The 16,852-nt window shown below is 35.5% G+C and overlaps 1 protein-coding gene across 2 annotated transcripts in view; it reads left to right on the forward strand.

The window, feature by feature from the left end:
• pdlim5a (PDZ and LIM domain 5a) overlaps window positions 1-16,852 on the forward strand; it is a 91,780-nt gene that overhangs the window by 32,237 nt on the left and 42,691 nt on the right. For both annotated transcript variants that reach the window (XM_079815878.1, XM_079815877.1), the window contains exon 4: window positions 15,898-15,934. In XM_079815878.1, coding sequence (XP_079672004.1) covers window positions 15,898-15,934 — 37 coding nt within the window. The remainder of the gene's footprint in view (window positions 1-15,897; window positions 15,935-16,852) is intronic.

The following is a 16,852-nucleotide window of genomic DNA, read 5'->3' on the forward strand; positions in this document are numbered from 1 at the left end:
AGTGGCTCCATGTTAATTAAAAGCACATGCAGTGGATTATTTTATTGATTGCTTTTGGTTTGTGTTCGCTGTGAGAGGGCCAGCGTCACTGCTGTACTTCATCTCACTTACCATCAGATCAACTCACACAGATGGTCATATCAAGTCCATGTATAATCTTCATTTCTTAAGGTTATTTATTGATTATATTTTTTATTTATTCATTCATTCAACGTGAAGTCCATTTATTTATTCATTTATTTTACCATTAAGTAAGTTAGTTTATTTATTTGTTTTTAATCCATGGTTTTAGTCCATTGTTAATTTCTTAAAGTTGTTATTTATTTATTTCCCATGAAGTCCATTTATTTATTTTATTTTCCCCTGAAGTCCATTGTTAATTTCTTAAGGTTATTTATTTATTTCTTTATTTTCAAAGAATTTATTTATTTATTTACTTACAAAGAAGTTGATTTATTTATTTATTTAATTCATTTATTTATTTTATTTATTTATTTTCAAAGAATATATTTATTTATTTATTTACTTACTTACAAAGTCAATTTATTTATGTTTTGAATTTATTTATTTATTTAATTGTCCGATAATGTATTTATTTATTTACTTACAAATAAGTCAATTTATTTTATTTATTTAATTATTTTTCCAATAATTTATTTATTTACTTACAAAGAAGTCAATTTATTTATTTTCCAATAATTTATTTATTTACAAAGTAATTTTATTTATTTATTTAATTCATTTAATTATTTTTCCAAGAATTTATTTATTTACTTATAAAGAAGTCGATTTATTTATTGTATTTATTTATTTATTTTCCAAGAATTTAAGTACTTACAAAGAAGTCCATTTATTTATTTATTTATTTATTTATTTATTTATTTATTTATTTATTTATTTATTTATTTATTTATTTATTTATTTATTTATTTATTTATTTATTTATTTTCAAAGAATGTAATTATTTATTTACTTACAAAGAAGTTTATTTATTTATTTACTTACAAAGAAGTCAATTTATGCATTTATTTTCCAAGAATTTATTTATTTATTTACCTACAAAGTCTATTTATTTATTTATTCATTCATTCATTCATTCATTCATTCATTCATTCATTCATTCATTCATTCATTCATTCATTCATTCATTCATTCATTCATTCATTCATTCATTCATTCATTCATTTTCAAAGAATGTATTTATTTACTTACAAAGAAGCTGATTTATTTATTTTCCCTTTTTAGTCCATTTACAATGTTCATTTCTTAAGGTTTCTAGCACCAAAACATGGTGGTTTACTTTTATATGACAGTTTCCACCTTCGTTCTGACCCATAGAATTAAACATCTTAATTGTTTAAACTGATTTTGCAGTTAAAGAAAAAACAAGTAAATTTTTTTCTTGCCCCATTGCAAATATTTTCTTACAAGCTTAAAATGTTATCTTGTTTTAAGAATGCTTTCACTAAGAGTATTATTTTATTGCGTACAAAAAATATGAAATACATTTAGCATAATATGCATGTGAGCTCAGGAGTAATGTGTGCACTATGACATTTGAGACAGTATAGGAGGAGAGATGGGCCTAGTTAAAAAAAGGTTTTATTTATTATAGACTGTGCATTATGCAAGTGTTGATATGACTGGTGGTTGGATGTTTTTGAAACGTAATTTTTACAGTCAGTCTTTGAGATTTTGGTCTTTCCCTATTCAAGTAGACATGATCTGTACTTGCTGGACTCGTAACCAAGATAGCCAACAAGTGGACTGACTTTCCTCGTTGACGTGTGTTGTGTTTGGAGGATGTTTATATTGGCCGCTCTGAGACACCACAGGCTTCTGTTTTGACATTAATGAACTAAAATGAGTTTATATACACTGAAATAACAAAGAAGGCACTTTGGAGGAAAAATATTGTCTTGTTTTTTTGCCCTTGAACGCCCTCTCTCAACAGCTTGAATCACGTAAACTAAGCTAAACAACAAATCTTGTCAGCTTCATGAGAACCTGCAATTCTTTATTCCCTTTTTGCGTGTGTGTTCTTGATTGTGCGCATGTGTTGTTTATGCATCTGTCTGTTTTTGTGTTGCGGTCCAGGTTTGACGTTCTGTTAGGCCACATCCACAACTCTCAAATGGTCCTCACTGGTTCTGAATGCTTAAACACACACACATGAGTGCCAGATCCTAATCAAAGCTCAGATTAAACTGACCACACAACTTCTCGGGCACAGAAGACGTCAAACATAGCGTCAGATTCAACCATTTACAGCAGGGTTGAATGCAGGTTACTTGATTACATGGGTTTGTGGGAGGTGTTTTGCTGACCGATTGGAGGAAAAGTTTAGCTTGATTTAGTTAAACCATCTAAACTCCATCCCAATCCACTTTTGAATAACCTCAGGACCATAACAAACCCTGACATGGGTTCATATCCCCAGAGTGAGAGAGAGAGGAAAAAGAGCTTTTCTGGTCTGCTGACAGTTTTTATCATATTAATGTCTTTTCTTTTTTGACTTCATTTTCGCTCTTAATGTCTGTAACTCATTATTTTAATTTCTGCAATTTTTTTAAAATTTTGACATCATTTTCCTAGATTCATCTGATACAAATTAAAACCTGGTGCTCTTCGTTCACGTTTGACAGACGTTAAAACGAGTTGATTTAAAAAAAATATTTTTTAATTAATCAAATTAATATGACACTTGGTGATTTGTGTGGTACTTGCTATTTGAATACTGCACACACACACACACACACACACACACACACACACACACACACACACACACACACACACACACACACACACACACACACACACACACACACACACACACACACACACACACACACACACACACACACACACAAATAGTAGACATATTTCGAAAAAGTTAACTAGTCCTAAAAAAGCGAAACTTGTACTCCTCGTGGTCAAAAGTGCTGCCATAGAAATAAATGGGAAATTAAAAAGATAAAAAAATACTGAGAATTTTTAGGAAATAAGCCACAATGCAGAAAAAAGCACACAGCCAATGAAGATAATGTAAAAATGTTAATAATAATAATAATTTAAAATTATATTTGAATATATTAAAATGTAACATATTCAATATTATAGAACAAAAAATATATTACCTTGATTTTACTTGGGATGGGGTTATACAGAGTATAACTGCAGTTTTGACCAGGAGGAGTGGTTAAAAATATCTACTTTCCAGTAAATATGTTTCAGTTCCTGGTTGACTTTCTCCCCAAATTAACTTGATTTTGATTCGTGCAAATCTAAAATGTGGACTGTTAACAGTCCCAAATGTCTGAAGCATCATTCTGAAAGAAAAACAGTTTGGACATTTGCACAGATGCAGAGAGAACACCATTTTTTTTGTTTTCTGTTTAAAGGTCCCATGGCATGACATTTTCATTTTATGAGGGTTTTCAACATTAATATGAGTTCCCCTAGCCTGAATATTGTCCCCAAGTGGATAGAAATGTTGATCGGTGTAAAACCGAGTTATGGTTGTCTTTCTCTGCCTTTGAGAACATGACAGGCCAGACGAGCCAATCCTGAAGTCTCCTGGTGTTTGGATGTACAAATGAAAACAGAAGTCTTTCTTCAGTTCCTTCTGATCTGTGATCAGTGATTTCTGATGTGTAGCTAATTATTTATTATTCGTGCACACAATGCGGCTTCTCTCTCTCCCGACAGAACGGTGTTTTCGTGTTTTCTATCTTGTGAGTCAGTGTTTTTGTACGTCCTCGTCGCGTCTATCGGTTCTAAAATGTGCATACAGTCATGAGTTTCTGCTCAACATCAGCAGAGATAAACCTCACACACGCCGAAGCTCGGCCTTCAACATCCCCGACCCCCAGTACTGCATCTGGCCCACAGCGGAGGCACCAAACGCGGCGTGAGATTAAGCAGAAGGGGGGTAAGCTTGAGCATATCCGGGCTAGCCAGCCTAGCCCCACAATAAACTGGATTACATTCGATTACTGCTGTTGTGTCTTTGTTTGCGCTGTGCACTCAACGCACGTCACTGACGCTTTTATTTTATTTTAAAAATAATGCTATTATCAACACTTTTAACTCGTTCATCTCGACAGCTGTAATGGTACTTTGCATGTGTTACAAAGTTGGTAATAATGATGAAGACGGACTCGGTGTGACTGGGACTGGGAACTCTCAAATACAAACACAATAAACTCGCGCTGACTGACAGCGCTCTCATAACTCAGTAGTTGCTATAAATAACTTTGTTAGCAATCGCTGAGCTCCATCTCTGGTACATTAGTGATGTCCGGTTCGCGAACGATATTTCTTTTGAACCGGTTCTTTTTAGTGAACCGAATCAGTTCACCAAATCGGACTGAATCGTTCTAAACGGTTCGCGTCTCCAGTCAGCGCTGATCCATAATTTACTAAAGTTACTAACTTTCTGACATGAGTGACAGTCCCTCCGACTAGAAATAGACTAATAACCTGAAGTATATGCTGTAACTACAACAGTTCAGACATGCTGAGAACTGATGTGAAGTGAACTCAGGTCCATCCGTCTCTCTGGCAGCAGCTCGTGCCTGCTCGTGCCTCGTAGACCTGGTTAAACCACGCCCCCTCCGCTCATTTAAAATGCAAAGATGTCAGCCAATCACAACAGTGGGCGTTTTTACTGAAGTCTCACAGCAGACACGCCTCTTGAAGCAGGGCATTCAGCCACAGGGCAAACAGCAGTATAGAAAAAATGCCTTTTATTTCTAAATTATGACATTTTATGATGTAAAAGTCATACTAACAATATAAGTACACCTCAGGAAACATTATAAAATAATAGAAAAATGCCATGCCATGGGACCTTTAATCTATTCTGACTGATATTTCATAAGCTAAATTTATAAACAATAAGAAACGGAATGAAACCGAGCCAGTAAAAGATGCCAGATCTATCTGCTTGCTTCATATTTTGGTGTGTAGTAATGGAAAATGATTTTTTTTTTAAATGTGCATTGGAAAACTAGCTCGCTGTGCAGTACACACTGTACACTGCATACCGTGTACACCATTGCGGGAAATCATACTGTATATTAGGTCTTTGGTTTGAAGCATACTTTGTGACAGTTAAAAAAAGTATGTTCTATATAAATGTGTGTAGTATGAATGAAATTTGGTCGTACTACTTCCGCCATGTTGTCACTGTCATGGCTTGACCTACGGCCTCAGTTGTGTCGCTTCACCTCCATTCACAAATCCTCTCCCGTGGCCTCATGGGATAGTTAAATGTCCATCGAATGCACACTTCAGAATCTCAGTGGAAGAAGGTCATCTGAGGACTTTTCGAATGTATTTGGCCATACTTCTCTGTTGGCGTACGTTTTTTTGCATACTTTATAGTAGGCAAGTATTTCATTTAGGAAGCAGCGTGCATACTAGTGTTTTTTTTATAAGGGAAACAGCATTATTCCATGATACACATTTCAAATACAATGCTACATTGTTGTAGCAAGTGTTGTCCAGTTATCATCTTTAAAATAAAAGGTTATTTTGCATTTTTAATACAGTTTTGTGTTGAACTATACCATTTGGCAGTCTAATGAAATAATGAGTCAATGTAGTTATTCCTTCCTGTTCCCTTCTAGCATCCCTTCTATCTATCTTTAATCAAAATTAAAGGTTAAAGGGATAGTTCACCCAAAAATGAAAATTAGCCCATCATTTACTCACCCTCAAGTCATCCTAGGTGTATATGACATTCTTCTTTCAGACGAATACAATCAGAGTTATATTACAAAAGTCCAGGCTAATCCAAGCATTAGAATTGGAGTAATAGTGGCTCTGTTTTTGAAGTCCATAAAAAGTGCATCTGTCCGTCAAATAACTGCTCCACGCAGCCTGGGGTGTTAATAAAGACCTTCTGAAGTGAATCGACACGTTTGTGTAAGAAAAATATCCATATTTAAAACTTTATAAAGTAATCTTTTGGCCGACCGAAATTGGATTAGCCTGGAATTTTTTAATATAACTCCGATTTTATTCACCTGAAAGAAGAATGTCATACAAACACCTAGGATGACTTGAGGGTGAGTATATTATGGGCTAATTTTCATTTTTGGGTGAACTATCCCTTTAAGTGTATTGTATTGTGGAACACAGTTATTCTGTTAAATTGCATCCTGACTCCTTGGAATAAGTATTCACAATTGGAAAATCCCTGGTAAGAATAGTATGGTAATGTGCTATTCCATGTATACACTGAAACAATTTGGTGTAGCTTTTCCTTGTATATTTCACAAATAATTACAAAGAAACAGCAAGTAATGCATTGAAAGCATGATAAAGCATGACATTTTGAAGTAGAAAGACTATTTCTACTTCTATTTAAACTATTTTTTTTTTCAAATAGTTTTTTGTAAATGTAATCTTTGTTTTACAACTTACAGCTACTGTGCAATCTTCATTTCATGGCTTAAACAAGAAATCAGACAGGTTTAATGTTAAAATGTGACAGTATCAGGACCAGGTTTGCAAAGAAGTGTGAACAAGAAAGAGAATGCAAGTCAACTGATTTCAGCCATCAGGTCTATTAGTTGTTGTAAAATCAGCTTTTCTTCTCTGTTCCTGCGTGTATTAGATGGTCAGTTTGCCCTCACATGAACAAGCCTCATACATGATTAATATGGCATGGTTCTTTTTTCTCATGACAGATTTCAAAGCATTAACTTACTAAACCTCTCTAAACTCTCTCCGTGAGTGTATTCTGAGCTCTCAGCTGTCTGAGGACTGAAAGCGTAAGCTGCAACACACACTGTCCTGCACTGAGCACATCCCTGAATGTGTGTGTTGGCGTTCACAGGATATCACAGCTGGATAAAATCCCATTTTCCATTAGTGAGATACAGCAGGATAAAAATCAACATTTGGAAGCGAGTTCAAAGCGTAATGAAATTTCCACCAACATAGAAGTTTTGTAATATTCATGCTTTCGTACTTGAAAAGAATATAATAATTACCCTCCTTCATGTCCTCTTGCTCTCTTGATTGAATACTGATATATTCATTTCTGATTTCAACATTGCATCTTAAAGGATCAGTTCACCCAGAAATTAATATTCTGTCATTATTTACCCTCATGTCGTTCCAGCCCTGTGTGACTTTCTTCTGTGGAACACAACGGAAGATGTTTAGCAGGATATATAATGCACAAGTTGCTCTTTTCCAATTGATAAAATTACAAAAATGTTGAAAAAAAAAAGAATAAATGATGGCAACAGTCATTATGGATTAAAGGTGCAATAGGTAACATTTTTGCAGTAAAATATCCATAAACCACTAGGCCAGTGTTATATATTTTGTTCAGTTGAGTACTTACAATATCCCAAATGTTTCCAACTATTTGTAAATCGTGAGAAGTTGCTATTTTAACTAGGGTTGGGAATCTTAAGGCACTTAACGATTCGATCCGATTCCGATTCTGGGAGTAACGATCCGATTCCCAAAACGATTCTTAACATACATTTTTGGTAACTAATCATCCTGCTGTGCAAATACATGAACTTTACATTTTAACCAAAATTGGAGCTAATATGTGTTTTGTTTTTGGTTAGAATATCAGTTTGACAGTATTTCCATATTAAAAATGATTATGAAGATTTCTTTCAAAACTTTTAATTTATTAACAAAGTTATATTCAAGATTAACAAGCTCAAATGAAACATAGTAAGCCATAAAATTGCAGTTCTCAAGTTACAACTAAGTGTGACAATTTTTCAGTTTCTTTAGAACATTTGAACAAAAAATGTCTTTAAAGCACATTTTTTTTTACTTTGGTTAGAGCCACAAAAAAATCTTTAAAACATAGGCTAATGCAGAAGAAAAACAACTTTAGTGCTCGCTGAGAAGCCAAATTCAGTGTGTGCGCATAACATCTCACATGAGAGAACTTGCCGAGCTGCAACAGTCATGTTAGAGACATTGAATCACTCACCAGTCTTTGTTCATTCGTTTGAAACGTTGTGCAGTAGTTCTGCAATATTCGATAAGTCATTCCAAAAATTATGCCACGGATGTTGGTTTATGTCCAGGCCACCACATCGGAGACATAGGAGTGTTATTAAGCATTAATGGCAAGGAAAGCGCCGTATAGCCTCCTTGAACACCACTTCGTTATTTTGGCTCAGAATTTCGTTTGTTGGAAATATGAACTTAATTTAGAAATGCTTTTGAAATTAAAAACTTTGCATTTAATAAGCAAAAACGGGGAGAAACGGGGAGGCAGCAGCAGTGAGCACAGACACAAGAGCGGCCAGAGAAACGGAGGAGCGACTGCTTTTTGTGCAAAACCGCGGAAAAACTGCATGAAACGTGCGGGTGTTGAACCCTGTCACCGGGAAAAGTGTCCCCACGGGTGCGACGCCCCTGAGCAGGTCGTAGTTTGTCCATTTTATCTTAAACGCACCAGCATACGAACGTTCGCCTATCAACGGGTTTTTCGAGCGCGCCCAGTGGTGAAGTGGCCGTTTGAATTGAACACAGAATCGATTCTGAATCGTTGGATAACGAATCGCGATGCATTGATGCATCGACCTTTTCTCACGACCCTAATTTTAACCGAGGAACCGGGACGTGTGAGGGAGTCGCCTGTCGATTGCGTCATATCTGCATTACCCTCGGTTTCCGATTTTATTTTGCAGAAACGCTTTACTCTCACTGCAGTGTGAACAAGTGTCATAGCAGCCGCCGAGCGAACGCACAGTAACGTCATAACATCATTTTCAACACACTCAATGTATCTAATATGATAAACAGAGCTGCGTTACCTCATACTCATAACCGGAAAAGCGGAAGTGGCACCGGCGACTGTGGCATAATAAAAGTCCCGCTGCTCGCGAGGCGTGTGTTGTGTTCATCTTATTAACAATCGCTCCAGTGGCCTTGCTCAGCTCCACAACACTCGGCCCTGCTCTGCTTCATACTACAGTAACGTTAATAATCACATCCATAAACATGATTTCTGCCCTAGTCCTATCCCGATTCTTTTCCACCGGCTGTGAGGTGAAAGACCACATGTCCCAAGATTCTGCGCTCAAATTTGGCGTCATCAAACTACGCCTTTGTTTTGAATAGGCGACCTCTAGTAAAAGTTACATAGTGCACCTTTTAACTGTCCCTTTAAAGCTGATGTGAATGATTTCTGCACTCCTTGTTTCAAGTGTTTGCAATTTCAAACAGGTTTCCCGAACACTGGTCCATTTATCAGTGCACAGTTCTTGAGTTGAGCTTTATGGAGAACGTTGTACGTTCTTTAGATCAGTGTATTGGTTTCTTGGGTTCTTTAACCCTGTAAGGTCTGTCATGAAATAATCACATTTTTTGAAATGGAACGTTTTTATTGAACTTTTAGACTAATCTTAGACTAAAAAAATCTAAAGATGCATGTCAAGTATCATATTTTATACATCAGCGGGCGTATTACAGAAACAACTTTAGAATCCTATCTTATCTGTTTGGTTGGGACCTCATTTAGGACAAAATGGCATTTCATAAGTGCATAATCTTATCTTAAAGGGTTAGTTCATCCAAAAATGAAAATTCTGTCATTAATTACTTGCCCTCATGTCGTTCGACACCCATAAGACCTCCGTTCATCCTGGAACAGAAATGAAGATATTTTAGCTGAAATCTGATGGCTCTGAAAGGCCTCCATTGGCACAATGCACGGTTCACTCTCAAGACCCTTAAAAGGTACTAAAGACGTCATTACAATCCAACTCACTACAGTGGAGGTTCTACAATAACTTTATAAAGCGGCGAGAATAGTTTTTGTGCGCAAAAAAAACATAAATAACGACTTATATAGTGATGACCGATTTAAAAACACTGCATCATGAAGCTTATGAATCAGCGAGTCGAATCATGATTCGGATCGTGTGTCAAACTGCTGAAATCACGTGACTTTGGCGATCCAAACCTCTGAATCGACTCACTGATTCATAACGCTTCGAAGCTTCATGATGCATTATTTAGAAATCGGTCATCACTATTTAAGTCGTTATTAAGGTTTTTTTTGCACACAAAAACTATTCTCGCCGCTTTATAAAGTTATTGTAGAACCACTGTAGTGAGATGGACTTTGTAATGACGTCTTTAGTACCTTTTAAGGGTCTTGAGAGTGTAAAGTGCATTGTGCCAATGGAGGCCTTTCCGAGCCATCGGATTTCAGCTAAAATATCTTCATTTGTGTTCCGAAGATGAACGGAGGTCTTACGGGTGTCGAACGACATGAGGGTGAGTAATTAATGACAGAATTTTCATTTTTTGGGTGAACTAACAATTTAACTATGGATAGGAAACGGGTAGAAGCATCCTAACTCAACAAAAAATCCTAAAAGCTGTCTTAACTTTAGGACAACCCCACTGGTGTCCTTCCTTATTAACTTTTTGAAATCCACTGGTAAAAATCACAGTACAAAAAGCCTTTTTCGAGATTGACGTTACATTTATTGATTCATACAAGACGAAGAGCGACGTTTGATGGTGGAGAGACTTTTGGAGGACCCAGAGGATGTGCTGTGCTTTAATGATAAAAAGCTCGTAAATAATTCGACTCCCACGACACATGATTTTGCAGTTTGTTGACGAATTGCGACCAACATTACAGAGGCCAACGAGCCGTCACGGAGCATTACCGGTCATTCTTCAAGTGACTAACGCCTGAAGTTTTTTTTTTTTTTGCAAAAGGCAATTTATAAAACAGGCTTTAACTTTTCAACGGAGCTCATCAAAATGTCAATCTCTGCTGCACTGAAAGTAAAAGCACGCCGTTGTTTCCCCATTTTGATTTTAGGTTTACCTCAGAAGTAGTTTGCGCGTTGTTGGTTGCTTGACAGACCTGACAGTTGATTACCAAACTCGATGGAGCAGTTTAAGATTTCCCAACTACAGTTAAATTAGATTTTGTAAGAGCATAATAATCCTAAATCAAGTTAATTTTGCTTCTGTAATAAATACGAAATTGTGGAAAATCCTAAATTAACTTATCATATCTTAAGTAAAGCCCCCAGGCTTTTATGGCTCATATGATATAGTGAGAATATGGAACTCGGACTCAAGGAGGAAAACACCAAATTGAGCAAAAATATGACATTTGGTGCTGTTGATGTCATTTAAATGGCAAGATGAAATTCTGATAGTTTGTAATGTAAATCAATGAGATCTTTAACAGTATAGCAGCCTACTTGCATACAATGCATATATATATATATATCAGTTGTCACAACATAAGAAGATATAGTTCAAAGCTCTGTAGTTTTAAGTGTAAAAAGGTTATTCTTACGTTTAAGGTTATTCTTACAATTATACTAAAAGGCCTAAAAAAAGTATAAACTATCAATCAGATGTCAGAAGGCATGTAGTAGATTGTGTACAGCTGCTTTTTTTTAGCAAAGTTTTGATTATGTTGATAATTTAGAGCCCTTGGAAATGTTCATATCAAATCTGATACAGTATGCCAGAGAATACAAAGTTCTGTAATGGTAATATTCCAATTGCAGTTTCATTTAAATATGTGAACATATGACCTTTTCTGTTTTTCTGCCTGTTTAATCTCATTGTTGTCTTGGAGAATCGGTGTATATAATAGAGATCTTCTTTTTGACATTTGGTTCCTGTGGGTTGTTTTTAATACGTCTTTCTCAAGCAGACACATTCAAGGGAGTTTGCAAGAGTTTGTTATTATTGAAGGAAAATCAGCGAGTCATGCGTCAGACTGCAGTGTGAGATATAAATGAGACGTCGAACAGATGCTCTGAGAGTGTGTGAGACCTCTGCTGTTGTGATGATGTCACTGTACACCATTGCACCGTTTGCGCTATACAGACATAAATGCATGGAAATGTAAGTGATCAGACATATGATATTCACTTAGTGTCAAGTATGATCAAGCATGATCAAGTATAGGTTACAAAATCCCACAGACTTGCATTGAAGGAGAAACCTGTTCCATACTGCATTTAGAGACCTCACAGAGACTTGATGATAGACCAGTAAGCTACCATCCAGAACACCCTAGCGAATAGAAAATACAGACGAAATGAGTGTTTTTCTAATTTTATTAACTTCCCAGGGCATTTTTTTAGCAATATATTTATGGGTGTTAAGACAATGCATGTGTATGCTTGCATTGTAGCAAACAAAAATATGTTCTAAGAATGTTTTACTAACACCTCTAAAAATAATGTTCTTAATGAATATTCAAAACGTTTTTGTTGGTTATGTAAACATTAAGGGAGCATTACATTTTAGCATTTTGTTAAAAATTATGGGATGTTACTTTGGAATGTTCTCTGAACATTCTGAAAAAGTAGTAACATAAAAAAAAAAGGAATTCGGAATGAAATAAAAAATAAATAAAAACGGAAACATTCCATGAATGACATATAAATTACTTTTTGTGCTAACGTTTTGAGAACATTATTAAAGACCAGATAACGCTGAATGAACGTTCTATTGATGTTACTAAAAGAACATTTGTTCATAACGTTGAGAGAAACTTGCCAGAACATTCTGAGAACATTCCCTGTTTGCTGGGACAGCTTATGTTTCTGGCTGAACACACACACACACGCGCGTGCGCGCACACACACACACACACACACACACACACACACACACACACACACACACACACACACACACACACACACACACACACACACACACACACACACACCGCAGTACTGCTCATTTGAGTGCAGTAAAATGGTCTGAGTTTAAGAATGTAAGAATGACCCTCTTTGTTAAAATTCAATTAAATGCTATTAACTTCATAAATAGTTCTACATGTAATTAAACAATGACTACCATTGTAGAGTTATTGCATATGTGGGTATTTTTGCCTGTGTGTGTGTGTGTGTGTGTGTGTGTGTGTGTGTGTGTGTGTGTGTTTTCACCTTCTCTCTCTGTCATGACAGAATGTTCTAAGAATCTGAGTGATGCTGATGTAATTAGTTTTAATTTTCTTTTAACATAATTTCTCTGCATTTATCTGGATATTTCACACTATTTTGCCATTCAATTTTTTTTAATTACCTTAAATTGATGAATAAATAATCCAGAGATTATGTTGGAGAGGGCATCTCTGAAATATCAACAATGTAACATCAAGATATGTCTAGAAATAATATGTAGGCTGTATTATCATTAAACCAATAAGAATGGTAAATTATGCATTGAATGACTTTTCCTCTGTTTTGTGTGATGTATGTTCTTTCAGTCAGTTCATGAGCATAAATGACTTCGCTTCATACCACAAATCATTTTGTGTCTGTATCAGGCAGAATTTCAAACACAGAAGTAAAGACTCAGAAGCGCCTGTGTCTACTCTGGAGTTGTTTGAAATCACGCCCTTTATAATCAACTGAGCTTTCAACACCACAAACTTTATTTTTATCCATTCATGTAAAATTACTATTTTTCTACAAATATCATGTGTAAATTGTTTGCTAATCATTACATATTTAAATAACTTCTGCCAGACCACCGTTCAAAAGTTTGGGATCAGCACGATTTTTCAATGTCTATGAAAAAAGTCTCATCAAGGCTCAAAAACACGTTAAAAATTGTAAAATATTATTACAATTTAAAAAAGAGTTTTCTATTTGAATATATTGTAAAATGTAATTTATTCCTGTGATCAAAGCTGAATTTTCAGCATCATTACTCGTTCTAACATGATGATTTGATGCTCAACTTTTATTATTAACAATGTTGAAAACATTTAACTACTTAATATTGTTGTGAAAACTGTAATACTTTTTTTCAGAATTATTTGATGAATAGAAAGTTCAAAAGCATTTATTTGAAATAGAATTCTGTTGTAGCATTATTAATGTCTTTACTGTCACTTGATCAATTTTAAGGAATAGTTCACTCAAAAATGTATATGACATTCTTCTTTCAGACGAATACAATTGGAGTTATATTAAAAAAGTCCTGGCTTTTCCAAGCTTTATAATGGCAGTGAATTGCTGGGTCATTTTTGAAATCCATAAAAGTGCATATATCCGTCATATAACTGCTCCACACGGCTCCGGGGGTTAATTAAGGCCTTCTGAAGCAAAGCGATGCATTTGTCTAAGAAAAATATCAATACTTAAAACTTTATAAAGTAAAAATTCTAGCTTCCGGCGGACCGTCTTCCGTATTCAACTTATGGAAAAAGTGCCTTCTTGCAGTTCAAAACGCTTAAGCTACGTCTGACGACATTGTACACCAGTTACGCTGGTCAGACATATTGTAAGCATTTTGAACTGCCAGAGGCACTACACTTTTTCCATTTAATGCATCCATTCTGAATAAAAGTATTAATTTTATAAAGTATAAATCTTACTGACCCCAAACTTTTGAATGGTAGATCTCATGTTGTCTGTTTTATTATCTGAATTTGCTTACCGGTATTTTATTCCATATAAGATCTTGGCACCTTAAAATAGTCTATTTTATAAATATTTGGACCTTTTCTAGGAGGAACATTGGTTGTCTCCAAATTTGATTAATTGAATACTACCGGGTTTGATAAAATAACTTCACTCTTACCAATCAATGCATTAAAGGGTTAGTTCACCCAAAATTGAGAATAATGTCCTTTATTACTCACCCATGCCGTTCCACACCCGTAAGGCAAATGAAGATATTTTTGTTGAAATCCGAAGGCTCAGTGAGGCCTGCATAGCCAGCAATGACATTTCCTCTCTCAAGATCCATTAATGTACTAAAAACATATTTAAATCAGTTCATGTGAGTACAGTGGTTCAATATTAATATTATAAAGCGACAAGAACATTTTTGGTGCGCCAAAAAAAACTAAATAACGACATATACTGTATAGTGATGGCCGATTTCAAAACACTGCTTCATGAAGCTTTCTGAGCGCCAAAGTCACGTGATTTCAGCAGTTTGGCTGTTTGACACGCGATCTGAATCATGATTCAACACACTGATTCATAACGCTCCGAAGCTTCATGAAGCAGTGTTTTGAAATCGGCCATCTCTATATAAGTCGTTATTAAGTTTTTTTTGGAGCACCAAAAATATTCTAGTTAAGTAGCATGGATTAAAGCAGACTAGTTTCTCTCTCTGGCGGTCTTCTGTGTCCTGTGGATCTATATTGAGTGTACTGAGAACAGACTATTAGCTCATAACTGCAGCAGTGTGATCACTCATGTTCATCTGACTGGATCAACAGTGCTAAACCCGACCCGACCCACTAGATCTCACTCTAAAGACCTCGGTGGAGGGATGAAGTCACGTGTACATGTGTGTGTTTACATAGAAACAAAGGGTCCACATATAGGAGCAAATGCGTACATCTATATAATACACTCTTCAAGATGTGTGTGGCTATATTTTACGGACAAGATTATACCTAGAAGCTAAATCTGATAAAACCTCCATTTGGGAACATCCTTAAAGGTCAAATTGATTCATAAATAAAAAAAAACGAAGAGATGTGTGAGATCGTTCTAGAAGGTCTTGAGTTCAGATTCTCAGAGATGGTAACTGATACTCGATCGCTCTGCCAGCCTCACACACAGACACACACACAGCAATATCGCTTGTTGTCAAACCATAGTTTTAGTTTAATAACACACCTCATTATGCAAGTTTCAAACCAAACCTGACCTGGTTTCTTTTAATTGACGCAAACCTAATTCTGTTCTCCCCTGCAGGCAAAATCATTTCATAAACAAACTTCCATGCGGTTGTTCCATGTCATTATGAATACAGGACTATGATTTTATTGCAAGCCACAGTTCGACGTTCCCCATGTAATGCCACTGCCAGAACTAGATGTGGTCACGGCACAGTCATTAATGTTTTTGTGCGTTGTTTGTCTTCCAACAGAGCTTCCAGTCTTCCGAAACCAGATGTGGCAGCAAAGGTATGAGATTTACACACACATACAGCCAGCAAGAGCGCACAACTGGAGTATTGTGAATGTATTGTGTGTATGTGTAATTATGCCCCTCTAAGACAGACACACAGCTCTATATGTATGCATGGGTTTTAGTTTTGCATGTTTATAGCAAAAGTGTGCCTACTCCATTGTTATCTGTCTTGTATCAATTGTGTTCAGAATTGAAAACTAGAACTGCATACTGAACATTTAATAATGTATACTACCTATTTTTTGTTTTAAATGTATATATTGTATGAAACTGTATGCAGTGTGCTACACTGGTGTCACATGATGCATGCTTCTCATTATGCGTCATGTTTTATTTAGAGAATTGCGCTTTCATAATCGCACATAAGCCAAATCGCGATTGCGGTTCGATTTCAATTAATCGTGCAGCCCTACAGTACACATTCTGCTTCACGAAAATAATACGTAGAAAAGTATGTATACTATGCACAGTATGTAAATGATCAAAAATAGCTTGATGATTTCAAGCCAAATCACCTCAGTAATCCTCACTGTTGCTTCCTGTCAGCAAAAAATGTCTGAAAATCTGAAAATGAATGCATTTCTGGTGCTTTTTCACTGCAAGTCATGTGACAACAATATCATTACATAATACTTAAAATGTACATTCTGTTTCACATACTATTTTTAAGGCAGCGGCACTAAGTGAAAATAGCATATTTTCTTTGTAATAAGTGTAAATAGTAGTAGTAGATGCTATTTATACTTATACATAGTGACAGATACTATTTTCACCTGAGTGCTGTTGTAGATGCAATAATATATGCAATAATAACATAGTGTAAATTATTATGTTTATTAGAAATATTAAATAATTGCCGCCTTATTGGGACAATAAAGCCCTAACCTATAAACACTTTTATTAAACACACG

The sequence above is a fragment of the Gobio gobio genome (genome assembly GCF_949357685.1).
Source record: "Gobio gobio genome assembly, chromosome: 4".
Taxonomy (NCBI): domain Eukaryota; kingdom Metazoa; phylum Chordata; class Actinopteri; order Cypriniformes; family Gobionidae; genus Gobio; species Gobio gobio.